Source organism: Eumetopias jubatus, unplaced genomic scaffold, assembly GCF_037043125.1.
Source record: "Eumetopias jubatus isolate StellerSeaLion01/CBP00866 unplaced genomic scaffold, mEumJub1_p1.0 scaffold_15, whole genome shotgun sequence".
In the NCBI taxonomy this organism is placed as follows: Eukaryota; Metazoa; Chordata; class Mammalia; order Carnivora; family Otariidae; genus Eumetopias; species Eumetopias jubatus.
The window spans coordinates 82,724,729-82,741,665 of NW_028274821.1; the positions used below are offsets into that span (position 1 = coordinate 82,724,729).

At 39.3% G+C, this 16,937-nt stretch overlaps 1 protein-coding gene and 2 pseudogenes across 1 annotated transcript; all 3 read right to left on the reverse strand.

Moving 5' to 3' along the window:
• Window positions 1-906: 906 nt before the first annotated feature.
• Window positions 907-2,251, reverse strand: LOC114212790 (large ribosomal subunit protein uL4 pseudogene; annotated as a pseudogene).
• Window positions 2,252-5,757: 3,506 nt separating this feature from the next.
• LOC148162450 (small ribosomal subunit protein uS14 pseudogene) lies at window positions 5,758-6,052 on the reverse strand (annotated as a pseudogene).
• An 8,939-nt stretch (window positions 6,053-14,991) lies between these two features.
• LOC114212876 (olfactory receptor 1L8-like) lies at window positions 14,992-15,942 on the reverse strand. The gene has a single exon (XM_028107896.2). It carries the CDS (start codon window positions 15,940-15,942, stop codon window positions 14,992-14,994), a length of 951 nt encoding a protein of 316 aa, XP_027963697.2.
• Window positions 15,943-16,937: the final 995 nt, after the last annotated feature.

Consider the following 16,937-nt stretch of genomic DNA (forward strand, 5'->3'; position numbering starts at 1 on the left):
ATAGGAGACACATTACCAGTTCTGGCTCTCTGATCTGAGAGAAATATCTCTTGTGGCTTTTCATGAAGAGATTACTGTGTACTGCAAAGAAAACCTCCACCAAGACCCTTAGAGGAAACAGCGAATTCTTCTAAGGCTGGAACTTTCCTTTTGTAGCTCTGTTTTTAAATTTCAGAAGTAGTTTGCGATCACTGTAAAATACTCAAATAATTTAGAAGTTTAGTTAGTGAAAGTGAAGAGTCCCCCCTTCCAATCCCAATCATACGCTTCCTTTTACACACAAACACGTATATACACACAAAGCCTTGCTATTTTTATTGTTCTGCAACTTCTTCCCCCCATGGAATATTCTGTCAGTTCCTATAAACAGCATTGATATTAAAGATATCTAACAACGAGACCACTGATATAAATTAATTTGTAAATATAAAAAATATATTCCATTTAGTGTCTAACTCAACCGAACTGTATACGTCAAGGGTCCCTGAATTATGGCCTGCTGGCCAGATTATGTCTACCACCTGTGTTTGTAATAAAGTTTTATTGGAACACAGCACACTCATTTGCTACACATATTGTCTGTGACTGCTTTCACACTACAGTGGTGGTGTTGAATGGTTGTGACAGAGACTGTGTAACTTGCAAAGTATTTACTATCTGGCCTTTTACAGAAAAGTTTGCTGAATCCTGATAAATATTATAGCATTGCTTAAGAGATCATTGCAAGCTGAAGGGCAAATAGTTTGTCAAATTATTTTAACAATTTCCAAGTAACTTGTTGATTTAAAAGTATTTTATGAATTGATTGAAAAATATTTTATGGAAGTGTGATACACGTACCAAAAATTATGCAAGTCATAAGAGATTTTTTTTTCCACTGGGTTTGATCAGGTCTTTGTTCAAAGTTAGCTGTCCAAAATGATTTGACTTTTATAGAATTAACCTAAGTTTTTAGGCAGTAGGCTTCTCTGCAGTGGGTTTCTTTTCTGCAGGCTTCTTGTCAGCTGCGGGTTTCTTGGTAGCTGCAGCCTTTTTCCCCACCACAGGTTTCTTTTGCTTCTTCACACCAACAGCCTTCTTTCCTTTCTTCCCTACCACAGGCTTCTTGCCTGGAACCCCCTTCTCATCTGATTTGGCTTCTAAGGCTGCTGCTGCCTTATCCATTTGGAGTTTGTGATTCTTGGCGTGGCGAAGAATGGTATTCTGGCGCATGGTCTTTGCATATGGGTTTAGCTTCAACATGATTCTCAGGTTCTTCAGTGGATTCTTCTTCAGGACTCTGCGATGAATCTTCTTGCGTGGTGCTCGGAGGGCTCTTCGGATCTCTGGACTTTTCAAGATTCTGCTAAGGTATGTATTAAGCATCTTATGCATGGGAAGGTTGTAGTTACTCTTGAGGGAGGCAGCCTTACGCCAAGTGCCATACAGATCTCGTCTAACTTGCAGAAAGCACTTTCAGTCCAAATGCAGAAACGTCCCACATGCCCACCAGGAGCAAGTTTCAAAATGTTCAGTTTGCTTACATTAAGTAAAGTAATTCCAGGGATGTTTCTGAAGGCCTTGATGATACCGTTGTCTTCATTGTAGATGATGCAGGGTCCCCTGCGCTGGATACGACGGCGGTTTCTCATTTTGCCCTTGCCGGCTCTCATTCGCTGAGAGGCATAGACCTTTTTGATATCATTCCAGGCTTTAAGTTTCTTAAGAAGCAAAACAGCATCCTTGGTCTTCTTGTAGCCTTCAACTTGATCTTCAAACACCAAAGGAAGTTCAGGAACTTCCTCAATACGATGACCTTTAGACATGACCCGTGCTGGTAAGGCTGAGGCAGCCAGGGCAGAGCAGATGGCATATCGCTTCTGTGTTGTGTTCACTCTGTGATGCCAACGGCGCCAGGTTTTGGTTGGTGCAAACATGCGGCCCCCACGACACATATTTCCAAAAGCACCCTGGCCAGAACGGTGAGTCCCTCCGCCTTAACTCTGGGAATTCGAGCCACAGCTCTGCCAGTACCCCAAGACTCAGCACTGGTTTGATGACCTGCCAATTCACTGACAGCATACGGCCGTCTGTTGTTTTTGCGCAAGTTGGTGTGAACAAAGTTCACGATATCAGGTTGAATGGGAGCCTTGAACACAGCAGGCAAAGTAACATTTTTGCCAGATGATTCCCCCTTTTCAGAGTACACAGATATCAATGGAGGAGCACACACCATCGCGGGGAGAGGAGAGGGCCATGCTCCTCTCAACCCGGCGGCTCCTACCGGAAAAGGAAGTCCTAAGAGATTTATCATAAAATGAAAACACCCACTTAACTGCTACTGAACTCTTATCAGCACCCCAGAAGCTCCTCTTTCCTATGCCCCCTGCTTATCACTATCCTTCCCTTTCCTCCTCCCAAAGATAACCCTTCTCTTGACTTCTAGTACTATAGATCAGGTTTTCCTATTTTTGACTTTTATACAAATGGAATCATATCATAGGTATTCTTTTCTGCCTGGCCTCTTTTGCTCAAGATTATGTTTCAGAGATGTTTAGCAGAGTTTTTTTCCCCGAGATTTTTTTTTTTTTTTTGGTGTACCTGTAGCTAGCTCATTTTCATTGTTTTATATTATTCTTTTGTATTGTTATATTTCAATTTAATTCATAATTTTGTTGTTAATGGACATTTGGGTTGCTTTTGGTTCTTGGTTCTTCTAACCATTAACATAGAATATTTGTTGCTATAAATATTCTTGTAAAGATTTGGAACACATTTACACATCTTTCTGTTGGGCATATACCAGGATAATAGGATATGCATATATTCAATTATAATAGATAGTGCTAAATCATTTTTCCAGTGTGCTTGTTGGAACTTACCTCCCATCAGTACCGTATGTGTTCTGGTGCTCTCTCTCCACCAAAATGTGTGGTTTCATTTTCTACTTTTCTGAGGACTAATGAGATTGAGCCCTGTTTCATTTGTTTCCTGGCCAATGCAAATCCTCTTGTAAAGTGCCTGCTCAAGTCTATTGTTTACCCTCCTACTGGGTGGCCTGTTATTATTATTTTTTTTTACTAATTCAAAGCATTTAAAAAATGTACTATGGATAAGATATATCCATGTAGTTATAGGTAATGCAAATAATTTCTTCCAGCCAGTGGCTTGCTTTTTCATTTTCTCAGTGATTTCTTTTGATGAATTGAAATTTTCAATTTTAATGTAATTTATCATTTTTTCCTCTTTGTGGTTATTTCATTTTCTATCTTAAGAAAAAATTCCCTATTCCAAAGTCATAAAGACACTCTTTTGTGGTATTTTCTATAAAATTTGTTGTTTTATCTTTCACCCTTAAGTTTACAAGTGTGAATTAATTATATTATATGGTGTGAGATAGGGGTTTCCCCTACTACATGTATATGCAAGTAACCCAGAACTCTTTCTTGGAAAGATAGCTTCTTACAATTGCTTTGCAGGGCCACCTCTGTCATGACCAATCATAAATGTGAGGGTCTGTTTTGGGTGTCTCTATTTTATCTTTTGGTCTACTTGACTACCTTTGAGACAATGTCACTTTAATTTAATGATTGTCATTTTATAAGTCTTGATATCTTTTGGAATACAATTTCCACCTTGTTACTCTTTTTCAAGGTCATTTGTGGCTACTCTTGGCTTCTTGCCCTTCCATATAAGTTTACAAATCAGCCTATCAAAAATGCCTGCTTGGGTTTTATTTATTTATTTTTTTTAAGATTTATTTTTTTACTTGAGAGAGAGAGAGCACAAATGGGGCGGGGCAGAGGGAGAGAGGGAGAGAGGGAGAGAGAGACAGAGAAGCAAACTCTTCTGAGTGTGGATCCAGGCATGGGGCTCCATCTGAGGACCCTGAGATCATGACCTTTGCCAAAATCAAGAGTCGGACACTTAACCGACTGAGCCACCTAGGTGCCCCCCTGCTTGGGTTTTGAATGGGATTTTACTGAATCTATTGTTTAATTTGGAGAGAATGGCATCATTGAAATAGTCCGTGTTCTAATCTGTGAACTTGTGTATGTCTTGCCATTCACTTACATCTTATTAAATTTTACCCAATCATGCTTTATAATTTTCAGTGTGGAGGTCCTCCACAACATCATTTGATTTATCTCTATGTATTTGATTTTTAATGCTTATTTAAATAAACTCTTACTCATTTTTGTAGCTTTATGGAAATACAATCAATTTTTTTTATTTCAAATTTTTATTTAAATTCTAGTTAGTTAAATATATGGTAAAATTGATTTCAGGTGTAGAATTTAGGAATTCATCACTTACATATAACACCCAGCGCTCATTATTACAAGTGACCTCCTTAATACCCATCACCCATTTAGCCCACCCCCTGCCCACCTCCCTTCATCAACCCTCAGTTTGTTCTCTATTGTTAAGAGTCTCTTATGGGTTGCTTCCCTTTCTCTTTTTTTCCCTTCCCCTATCTTCATCTGTTTTGTTTCTTAAATTCCACATATGAGTGAAATCATATGGTATTTGTCTTTCTCTGACTTATTTCAGCATAATACCCTCTAGCTCCATCCACATTGTGCAAATGGCAAGATTTCTTTCTTTTTGATGGCTGAGCAATATTCCATTAGATATATTTATACAGACATACCTATATCTATATCTCACCTCTTTTCTATCTGTTCATCAGTTGTTGGACATATAGGCTCTCACCATAATTTGGCTATTGTTGATAATGCTGCTATAAACATTGAGGTGCATGTACCCCTTCGAATCTGTATGTTTGTATCCTCTGGGTAAATACCTAGTAGTGCAATTGCTGGGTCATAGGGCAGTTCTATTTTTAACTTTTTGAGGAACCTCCATACTGTTTTCCAGAGTGGCTTCACCAGTTTCCATTCCCACCAGTAGTGCAAGAGGGTTCCCCTTTCTCCACATCCTCGCCAACACCTGTTGTTTCCTGTGTTGTTAATTTTTGCCATTCTGATAGGTGTGAGGTGGTATCTCATTGTGGTTTTGATTTATGTTTCCCTGATGATGAGTGATGTTGAGCATCTGTTCATGTATCTGCCATCTGTATGTCTTCTTTGGAAAAATGTCTATTCATGTCTTCTGCCCATTACTTGACTGTTTTTTTGTTTGTTTGTTTTTTGGGTGTTGAGTTTGGTAAGTTCTTTATAGATTTTGGATACTAACCCTTTGTCAGATATGTCATTTTAATTTTTACACAGTATATTGCATTTCTTTTACTAAATATTTTGTTTAAGATGTTCAGAAGTGATATTGGGCTCTAATTTTTCTTTTCTTGTAACAACCTTTTAAGTATTATAGTGTCTATTCTGCATGATTACTAAGGCTGGGTCTTGGGTAGGGACTGACAATCAAATTTGTGAACCACAACAAGCTTCATCCAGCATCAAACTGACATAGCTTTACAATAGGATAAATGATGGGCAATACATCATGCACTGCAACAGCACTGTAGAAGTTCTGTTTATCCTTTGTGTATCTCTCTATGTCCACAATAATTTCACACTAGAATGTGAATGGTCATAAGAGATGAGCCAGACCACCTCAGATTAAGAATTGCACCAGATCTGGGGTCTCTTTGGTTTTTATATCTTGATGGTCATGTAGTCCTCTCTGGGATGTGTTTCTGTCTTTTTTTAATTGAAGTATTTTTATTTTATGTACAATGAGTTGGCATTAAGGTAGGTACCTTAGATATCTGCTGTTAAGCTGGGTATTTTGGATGACCCATTCAAGGAAGTTCACTTAGTCCAACATAATGAAGCCTATATCCATCGTGTACTGATGGAAACACTGGTGGCACATATTGAGGCCATATATCTGGATCAGTCCATGTCGGTTTGAGCAGACACAGCGAGAACAAGAACCCTGGCCAGATTTTCTCTGATGGCTCCTGGAGAGTTGTTGGAGACCCAACTTGCTATCTCAGATGAAATGAGGCAAAAGGTGGGATGTGTTTCTAGCTCCTATTTTTCTGTGTAGCTGCCTCTTGTCCATTACTGGCTACCCAACAGGCAATCTTGACAAAGAGGCACAGCATACTGGTTTACTACATAGCAGGATCCTAATTTATCTTAGAGCTGGTATATTCTTACACATTCTTTGAATTATTGCTGTAAGATGTTGAAATAAGAACCAAATCCTCAGGTTTTCTGGAGGATGAAGAAATGGTTATAGTCTACCTGTTAATTCTTTCCTTCCAATTAACCTCTGACAATTATCAATGCTTTCTTGCTATATATTTCCTAGGTATTAAAAAAAGTCTTAATACAGTAATTTCCATATATTTGATGTATAAAAATAGATGTTTTAAAACTCTACAACACTAGGACTTGTATTATTCAATGAAGAGGTGGTATTCCTTCCCAGTAATCACATCAAACCATGACTATATTACTTCACACAATTTCTCTTTTTTTTTCACATGATTTCTGATATACTTTTTCAGCTGGACTATTTCTTTCCCTTCCCCCCAACAATAACTTATATTTTTTATAGGCTTCAACAGAGGCATTCAGTTACATAAATCACTTTTGTAGAGGTAAATGCACTTTTTTTTTTCCTGTCCAGTAAGTCTCCATGTGTATTGCACCAATTGGAAATTTTGGTGTGGCTTCCTAAAAAAGCTTTTAATTCACAAACATTTTATACCTGTATTCCATTTCCATTTATTTTTATAACTTGATCTAACAGTTCTTTACTATATAAAGATATATAGCTGTGGTAGAGAGATTAAATAATGCTTAATATGACTTCATTAGTTATTGTAACAATGCCACTTTCCTAATCTTTCCAGAAAAAAATACCATTTTCTCATATCCCATACATGTTCTGTAACTGGTATAATTACTAAAGATAATTGCTCAGTAAACTCTAGGTTCTATCTGGTCTGGGCATAAATATACTTCATTCACCAAAAAAACAAGTTTTATATTGACTTAGGACTTAGGTATCATTGTGGAGCACCACACATTTGTCTCCCATGGGGATGATCCAAGATTGATCCTTCACCTGTTTAACATTACCAACTGTATCACAGAAAGCCAAAGTTCCTTTTTAGGAGGGTCAGTAAACACCATGCTTAGGAGTTAAATCTTGCCATGGTTTAGGCTGGCCATATTGTTCCCACAAATGAACCTCCTCTTGTCTGAGCCTGGCTACTGCTGTTAATATCAGATGGTATTGCTGTCAACATGGCAATTGTTCCTTCCTGGATGAGGAGGGTATGTGTTCTTTCCCATAGTTATCAATAAGCAAGATGCTGAGTCAGTTTAGTAAATGCATAATCCATTTAAATATTGCTTCATCATATTTCTGGGCCAAATGTCAAGTTCAGCCAGTTTCCTAGAAGAAGACTCTCCTCTAGTGACCATTTAGACTGTAATGGTGAGTCTCGAAAACAGTAATTTCCTTGAGTCCACACACTGAACCGAGCTCCTGACTCCTTAACTCCCTCTTAGTTCTCAGAGCCAATGTTGTGTGATCACAAGTGTTGTTGCCATGAGTATTTGTGGCACAAGACTAATTCAAGTACAGTATGTTCACCAAAAAGTGTTGTGTTCCTCAAGGGATTGCCAGGTGATTGTGTTCATGCAGCAGCTGTGGTTCAGTTCAAATATCCAAAGCCTTTTCACAATCCTTTTTTCATTTTTTTGGAAGTTCCAGAGTGAAATCATCATTGATATGTGACGACTCTGCCATGTCAACATTCCCCTCTTGTTCTTAGGTCTCTTCTTTTCTTGTTCTTCCTTCCATTCTTTTTCATATCCTTAAAACTTAGCCTGAATATGGGATTAAAATATTTATTTAAAAGATTTTATTTGTTTATTTGACAGAGAGAGACACAGCGAGAGAGGGAACACAAGCAGGGGGAGTGGGAGAGGGAGAAGCAGGCTTCCCGCCGAGCAGGGAGCCCGATGCGGGGCTCGATCCCAGGACCGACCTGAGCCAAAGGCAGACACTTAACGACTGAGCCACCCAGGCGCCCCTGGGATTAAAATATTAAAAAAAAAAATTCCTAGTGGAGAACACAGGCAGCAACCTCTTTGACCTCAGCCATAGCAACTTCTTGCTAGACACATGTCAGAGGCAAGGGAAACAAAAGCAAAAATGAACATTGGGACTTCATCAAGATAAAAAGCTTTTGCACAGCAAAGGAAACAGTCAACAAAACTAAAAAGCAATTTATGGAAGGGGAGAAGATATTTCCAAATATCTTATCAGATAAAGGACTAGTATCCAAAATCTATAAAGGACTTATCAAACTCAGCACCCAAAAAACAAAAAATCCAGTCAAGAAATGAGCAGGAGGGCACCTGGATGGCTCAGTCAGTTAAGCGTCTCATGATCCCAGGGTCCTGAGATCAAGCCCCGAGTTGCTGAGCCTGCTTCTCTCTCTCCCTCTGCCCCTCGCCCACTTGTGTTTTCTCTCTCTCTCAAGTAAATAAATAAAAAGAGAGAGAGAGAAATAGGCAAAAGACATGAACAGACACTTCTCCAAAGAAGATGTATAAATGGCCAACAGACACATGAAAAAAGACTCAACACTACTCTGCATCAGGGAAATACAAATCAAAACCAATGAGATACCACCTCACACTGGTCAGAATGACTAAAATGAACAACCCAGGAAACAACAGATGTTGGCAAGGGTGCAGACAAAGGGGAACCCTCTTACACTGTTGGTGGGAATGCAAACTGGTACAGCCACTCTGGAAACAGTATGGAGGGTCCTCGAAAAGTTAAAAATAGAGCTACCCTACGACCCAGCAATTGCACTACTAGGTATTTATCCAGAGGATACAAACATAGTGATTCAAAGGGGTACAATGCACCCCGATGTTTACAGCAGCAATGTCCACAATAGACAAAATATGGAAAGAGCCTGATGTCCATTGACAGATGAATGGATAAAGAAGAGGTGGTGTGTACACACACACACACACACACACACACACATAATGGAATATTGCTCAGCCATCAAAAAGAATGAAATCTTACCATTTGCAACAATGTGGATGGAACTAGAGGATATTATGCGAAGCAAAATAAGTCAGTCAGAGAAAGACAAATACCACATGATTTCATTCATATGTGGAATTTAAGAAACAAAACGGATGAACATAGGGGAAGGGAAGGAAAAATAAAATAAGATGAAAATAGAGAGGGAGGCAAACCATAAGAGACACTGAACTCTAGGAAACAGACTGAGAGTTGCTGGAGGGGAGGTGGGTGGGGGGAAGGGATAATTGGGTGATGGGCATTAAGGATGGGCATTACTTTATGTAAATTGGGTGTTATATGCAACTGGTGAATCACTAAATTCTACCTCTGAAACTAATAAAAAAAAATTAAAAATAAATAAATAAATAAAATCTTTTAAAAAAAACCTTCCCCTCTTGGCCATCATTGTAATTCCTTGAGTGCCTGTTGGTATTGTTTTCCATCCATATTCATATCTGGTATCTCACACCCAGGTACTTGCTTTAACCAGGGTGTCATCCTGGTTTACAGAAACATAATGTAGCAGTTGTTAGCTGACAGTCACACACAGTATGCCCAGTGAGGTTCAAAGGCAGGAATCAAAATGATAAATGTAACATGTGACTAAAATGCTAATTCCAATCTGTGATGATCTAGGTATTTCATCAAGGAACTCTGAGTGATGTCTTCTCTTCAGATTGTATATATAAGGTCTCAGTAAACCGTTGTAGCGTGGCTTTGGTCCAGTTGTCCTTCTTAAGGGAAAATGAGTCCAAGGGTATCTTCTTGTATTGGCCATGACTCAACACCACATATGAGAGGAACAGCGAAGACTATTACTCTCAAGTGCTGAGGTGGTTTTTAAGGAAAGAATGATAACTCCCTTTCCTGCCATTATTTCCCATTACATGACCTCTTTTCAACTGCCACAGTTCTCCCGATTTTTCCCGTTACTGCCTGTTTTACCCCAGACTGGGCTTCACGAGTTCAGCTATACTGCCCTCCAGAGGCATGTGGCAGGATTAGGCTCTCCGGAGCTGCCGCTTTTGTTCATTTCTAGGAAGGAGTAGAATGGCAAAGGATGATGGGCCAATCTCTACCAGGAAAGAGGGAGGCGTCACCTATGTCAGTGTTAATTTAGCGCCACTCAGTAAAGTAATTATTCAGTCCGTTTTTCCTTTAGGAATACACACAGTCAAATTTAGAGGAATGTAAGTAGAATTCTGAGCAGCAACGTCTCCTGTCTGGACATGCAGATGTTGTCTTCGACTCACGTCAGTTGGATTCACAAGACGCAGACATTTTGTAAGGTGGAGATAATTTTTGTGAGGTGATAGGTAGCATCATCCCTGTCCCTCTCATTCCAACCTCTGCACCTCCCCAAATTTCCAAAGATATTCTTCGTATACTGTCCCTTAATTTCAGATGAAGCACACATTTGCCTGGTATTAATCTATACTGTGCACCAGTGCCGATAGTCCCAAAGTCTCTGCTCATTATCTCTAGGTCATCCAACTTCTTTTAAAATTGAAGTATAGTTTACATATAGAAAAATAATGCAAATCTAAGTGTATAGGCTTTTACTGATGATTTGTCTAATTCCTGTTGATGAACATTGGAATTGTTTTTAGTGTTTTCTATTATGAATAAAGCTGCTATGAATATTTTGTACAAGATTTTTTTATAGACATATGGTTTATGTTTAATTTTATTAAGAATTGTCAAATGGTTTTCCAAAGTGATTATGTAATTTCTCATTCCCACATCAATATTTGAGAGTTTCAGTTGCTCCAAATCCTACAAAAATTTTGTAATATCTTCTTTTTTTATTTCTTTTTTTTATTTTTAAGATTTTTATTTATTTATTTGAGAGAGCGAGAATGAGAGAGAGAGAGCACATGAGAGGGGGGAGGGTCGGAGGGAGAAGCAGACTCCCCGTTGAGCGCGGAGCCCCATGCGGGACTCCAGGATCATGACCTGAGCCGAAGGCAGTCGCTTAATCGACTGAGCCACCCAGGCGCCCTGTGATATCTTCTTAATTGTAGTCAATCTATTGAGTATTCAGTGGTATCACATTGCGACTTTAACTTATATTTCCCTGATAAGCAATGATGTTGAGCGTCTTTCACACGTGGTATTGGGGCCATTTGAATATCTTCTTTTTAAAGTGTCTGCTCAAATTTTCTGTCCACTTTTTAAAAATTTAAATTCAATTAATTAACATATAGTATATTATTAGTTTCAGAGGTAGAGTTCAGTGATTCATCAGTTGTATATAATACCCAGTGATCATTACATCACATGCCCTCCTTAATGCCCATCACCCAGTTACCCCATTCCCCACCCCTCTCACCTCTAGCAACCCTGTTTGCTTCTTATGTTTAAGAGTCTCTTGTGGTTTGTCTCCCTTTCTGATTATATCTTGTTTTATTTTTTTAAATTTTTGTCCACTTTTAAAAATTAGATTGGGGATGGCTGGGTGGCTCAGTTGGTTAAGTGTCTGCCTTCGGCTCAGGTCATGATCCCGGGGTCCTGGGATTGAGCCCCGTGGGCTTTCTGCTCAGCAGGGAGCCTACATCTCCCTTTCCCTCTGCCTGCTGCTCCCCCTGCTTGTGCTTTCTGTGTCAAATAAATAAATAAAATCTTAAAAAAATAAAAATTAGATTGTATGCTTTTACTTTTTAAGTTTATATATCTTCAGTATGTCTTTTGTCAGATATATGTAGTGTGAATATTTTTCCTGTTTTCACTTTTTTTTTTTAAAGATTTTATTTATTTGTTTGACAGAGAGAGACACAGTGAGAGATGGATCACAAGCAGGGGGAGTGAGAGAGGAAGAAGCAGACTTCCCGTGGAGCAGGGAGCCCGATGCAGGCCTCGATCCCAGGACCCAGGGATCATGACCTGAGCCGAAGGCAGACGCTTAATGACTGAGCCACCCAGGCGCCCCCTGTTTTCACATTTTTTTTTTTAGAAATGTATCAAGACTTTTATTTCCAGTCATGACATAATATTTTGTATTGGACTAAGCCTCTCCTAAAAAAAATCTATATAAACTGACATAGCAAAGAATTGATTTAGTTCTTCTTATGCTGCAAAATAACTGTTTTATTTATTTATTTATTTTTATTTTATTATGTTATGTTAGTCACCAAACATTATATCATTAGTTTTTGATGTGGTGTTCCACGATTGTTTGCGTATAACACCCAGTGCTCCATTCAATATGTGCCCTCCTTAATACCTATCAGCTGGCTAACCCATCCCCCCCCCCCCAAAACCCTCAGTTTGTTTCTCAGAGTCCATAGTCTCTCATGGTTTGTCTCCCCCTCCGATTTCCCCCTTTCGTTTTTCCCTTCCTACTATCTTCTTCTTCTTCTTCTTCTTTTGTTTAACATATAATGTGTTACTTGTTTCAGAGGTACAGGTCTGCTTACACAATTCACAGTGCTCGCCATAGCACATACCCTCCTCAATGTCTATCACCGAGCCACCCCATCCCTCCCACCTCCCACCACTCCAGCAACCCTCAGTTTGTTTCCTGAGATTAAGAATTCCTCATATCAGTGAGATCATATGATACTTGTCTTTCTCTGATTGACTTATTTCACTCAGCACAATACCCTCCAGTTCCATCCATGTCGTTGCAAATGGCAAGATTTCATTCCTTTTGATGGCTGCATAAGATTCCATTGTAGATATATACCACATCTTCTTTATCCATTCATCTGTTGATGACATCTTGGCTCTTTCCATAGTTTGGCTCTTGTGGACATTGCTGCTATAAACATCGGGGTGCACGTACCCCTTTGGATCCCTACATTTGTATCTTTGGGGGTAAATACCCAGTAGTGCAATTGCAGGGTCGTAGGGTAGCTCTATTTTCAACTTTTTGAGGAACCTCCATACTGTTTTCCAGAGTGGTTGCACCAGCTTGCATTCCCACCAACAGTGTAGGAGGGTTCCCCTTTCTCCACATCCTTGCCAACATCTGTCGTTTCCTGACTTGTTAATTTTAGCCATTCTGACAGGTGTTAGGTGGTATCTCATTGAGGTTTTGATTTGGATTTCCCTGATGCTGGGTGATGTTGAGCACTTTTTCATGTGTCTGTTGGCCATTTGGATGTCTTTTTGGAAAAATGTTTGTTCATGTCTTCTGCCCATTTCTTGATTGGATTATTTGTTCTTTGGGTGTTGTTTTCACTTTCTTAAGGTGACTTTTGATGAACAGAAGTTTTGAATTTGGTGAAATCCATTCAATAATTTTTCTTTTGTGGTTAGTCCTTTTGTTTCTTGAGGGAGGAATCTTCACTCATGTCAAGGTCACAAATGTATTTTTATATTATTTTTGGTTTAAAACACAATTTTTTAAATAGTTTTAACCCTCACATTTAAGTCTATAACCACTTTGAATTAATTTTTGTGTATGGTGTGGAGTAAGGGGTTAAGGCTAATTGTTTTCTGTGTGCATATCTAGTTGTTTCAGCATTGTATTGAGTGGGTCCTCCTTTCTCCACTAAATTGCATTGGCACTTGGCCAAAAATCAAATGATTATATAAATAAGGATTTATTTCTGTGTTCTCCATTCTGTTACCTCGATCCATCTATTATTCTTAAAAAATATTACACTATCTTAATTACTTTAGCTTTGTTGAAGTCTTGAAATTTGGTAATGTGTTTCCTCCAACTTTGTGATTTTTCTTCAAGATTGTCTTGGTTATTCTAGGGTATTTTCATTTGCCTTTAAATTTTAAAATGGGCTTGTCAATTTCCAAGGACAATGACCAGGTTCCTGTGATCAGACTTGGAGTAAAGTGGGTAGAATCAGCATTTGCTCTCCCACAGCCCACGTTGACAGCCTGGCCAAGTTTGGTGTAGGGTATCTATTGACTATGGTTAGGGGAGGAGGTCACAAAGGAACATTAATCACAATGACCTCTTGTTTTTCAGTGAAAACACTTAATGCAGTAGGACAATGCTTTAATTGTCCTTTCTTCATAAACCTGGACTCACTAAAAAATGTATCTCAATATCCAATATACATTTATGATAATATTCCCATAGGTTAGAATCCTAAGAGTGGGAATTTCTAGAATAAAATATTAAATCGGGGGGGGCGCCTGGGTGGCTCAGTTGTTAAGCGGCTGCCTTCAGCTCAGGTCAGGATCCCAGAGTCCTGGGATCGAGTCCCACATTGGGCTCCCTGCTCTGCGGGAAGCCAGCTTCTCCCTCTCCCGCTCCCCCTGCTTGTGTTCCGTCTCTTGCTGTCTCTCTCTCTCAAATAAATAAATAAAATCTTTAAAAATATTAAATCATATATTTTTAAACACATAGCTTTAGAGGTTCCAACCTCCCCATTGTGGAATGGATAACTTTCATGTAATCATCCTTGGTTCTTGTTCTTTCTGGCCATTGCCATTTTTAAATTGTATGGTAAAAAAAAATAAGAGAAAATTAAAAAGAAATAAAGTCTCAGTGATAAGAGTAAAGGCAAAAACTTAATTTTTAAGTAAGAAAAAAGTTTTGTGAAAGAGAAAATAAGGAATTATAAAAATCCTCATAATGAGAAAAGTAGCTAAAATGTAATTCTTCTCCTCCCCTCCCCCCCATTCTCTTTCCCTTGAAATGTTTGCAAAGATATTAAACAGCTGTAAATTAAGTGACTGTTTTCACCAATATACTGAAATGTGAAGGGTTTTGGAGGGTAAGTCTTAATAAAAGGAGAGCAATTTGTTCAGGATATATGTGTTGGAAAATGATTAGTTTAAAGCAGTATTTGGAGGATAAGAACATGATAAATCTTTGTGGGAAAATGGAGGAATAGTGAGGAAAAGTGTGATGATTTCAGCAGAGGCAGGGACAATTGGTTGGCTGACATCAATGGATGTGAGCGCCCACAATAGCCTTGTCACATGGGTTAAAAAACTAATTTCCAATTTTCACCAAGATCTACTAGGGATCAGATTTAAGTGGAGCAGATTCCACTTGTGGGTTTGTCAAGAGGGTTCTGCCTGGGACTTCCTCCTGCCCATCAGCTTCCTCAGACCCTGTTTCAGGTCTTTGTTTCTCAGACTGTAGATAAAAGGGTTTAGCATGGAGGACAGAACTGTGTAGGCAAGTGTTGCTATGTGGTCCCTGGCTGTGTAGGTGGACAGGGGCTGTAAATAGACATAGAAGATGCTTCCATAAAACAGTGTTACCACAGTGAGGTGAGAGCCACAGGTGGAAAAGGCTTTGCGTTTCCCAGCAGCTGAGGGGATCTTGAGAACTGCGATGAAGATTCGTATGTAAGAGAAAGTAATGCACAGAAAGGGGGTCACCAAAACAACAGAACCTTCTGACATTATCACAATTTCATTGACAAATGTGGAAGAGCAGGACAATTTCATCAGGGGACTGAGGTCACAGAGGAAGTGATGGATAACACTGGAGTCACAGAAGATGAGGCGATTCAGTAGCAGTGTGTGTAGGAGTGAGTGGAGGTGAGGAAGTGAGCAGGAAAAGGCCACCAGCAGGACACAGCGGTGGTGGTTCATGGTGGTGACATAGTGGAAGGGGTCACAGATGGCCACATAGCGGTCAAAGGCCATGACCGCCAGAAGGCAGCTGTCAGTGTTGCCCAGAGCATAAATGAAATACATCTGTGTCAGACACCCAGCATAGGAGATGGTCTTCTCTGACAGGAAGTTCACCAGCATCCTGGGGACAACGGTTGTTGTAAAGCAAATGTCAGTGAAGGACAGGAAACTCAAGAAGAAATACATGGGCGTCTGGAGCTGGGAGTCAGAGTGGATGGCCAGGATGATGAGTAGGTTCCCTATTATGGTGACCAGGTACATGGTGAGGAAAAGGATAAAGAGTGGCTTCTGGTCTTCAGGCCGGGAGGAGAGTCCCAAGAGGATGAACTCAGAGACCCTGCTGGTTTGGTTGACTACTGCCATTGACATGGGTCTAGTTATATAAACAATCTTTTGTTATTTGCCTTACTCCAAGTCCACAACCCAGAAAGTCTTTGTTTTCTCTGTTTGGTCACAGTTAGCTGCTATACAGGGACAGCTTGTCAATCTCCCTTGATGTGGCCCTCCCTTCCCAAATCCATGGCATCATAATGCCTTTTAGTGAAGGCTGGAGGGACAGAAGAAGAGTTTTCCTTTAGAAACCATCAGAGTTGCATCGGGTGTTATACACAACTAATGAATCATTAACACTATATCAAAAACTAATGATGTATTATATGTTGGCTAAATGAGCTTAATTTAAAAAAATAAAGAAGGAAACCAGCAGAGATGGACCTCACTGATTCCAGTTCACTATTCCTATTCTGTGAAAGCACTGTTCCCTTGCTGGAGATTTAGCAACTAAAAACAGGCAGATCCATGTATTGTGTAGCTCATGTTCTAGGTGGGGAGACAGATCATCAACAACATCAAGCAGTGCATAAGGGATGGAAATGATTGGGGGATGAGTCTGCCAAAATAACCAAAAGGGAAAACCTAAGAGGAATGTTGAACCCATTTCAACAAAGTGGGCTTTTTCTCCTCTGAGGACAGTCTGTGCAATCTCCCTTTTTCTGTAAATTATTTTTCCTTTCTTTAATATTTTGTCCTAAATCACGTTTGTACAGGATGGGCATCCATTGTTGAGTATTCAATTCATGCTTTATAATTCACCAGTCATATGTGTATGCAAAAATACTTATGAGAACACATTAATTTTTTATATATTAAGTGTTGATATACATATGCTTTTTTTCAGTCTTATGCAGTTACCTGGCTATTGATATCAAGGTGGCCTCCATTTTCTTGCTACTACAAAAAACTCTGCGATGAGAGATCTTATATAAGCGAAGTGTGTTAAATCAACTTTTTAGAGTCAGTATAGCTATGCATACCTCATTAATGGACATATTACATAGAGATTTTCAAATGGTTTGAGATAGTGG

Coding starts and splice junctions, on each gene's coding strand:
- LOC114212876 (XM_028107896.2), bottom strand. CDS start 15,942: ATGTCAATGGCAGTAGTCAACCAAACCAGCAGGGTCTCTGAGTTCATC.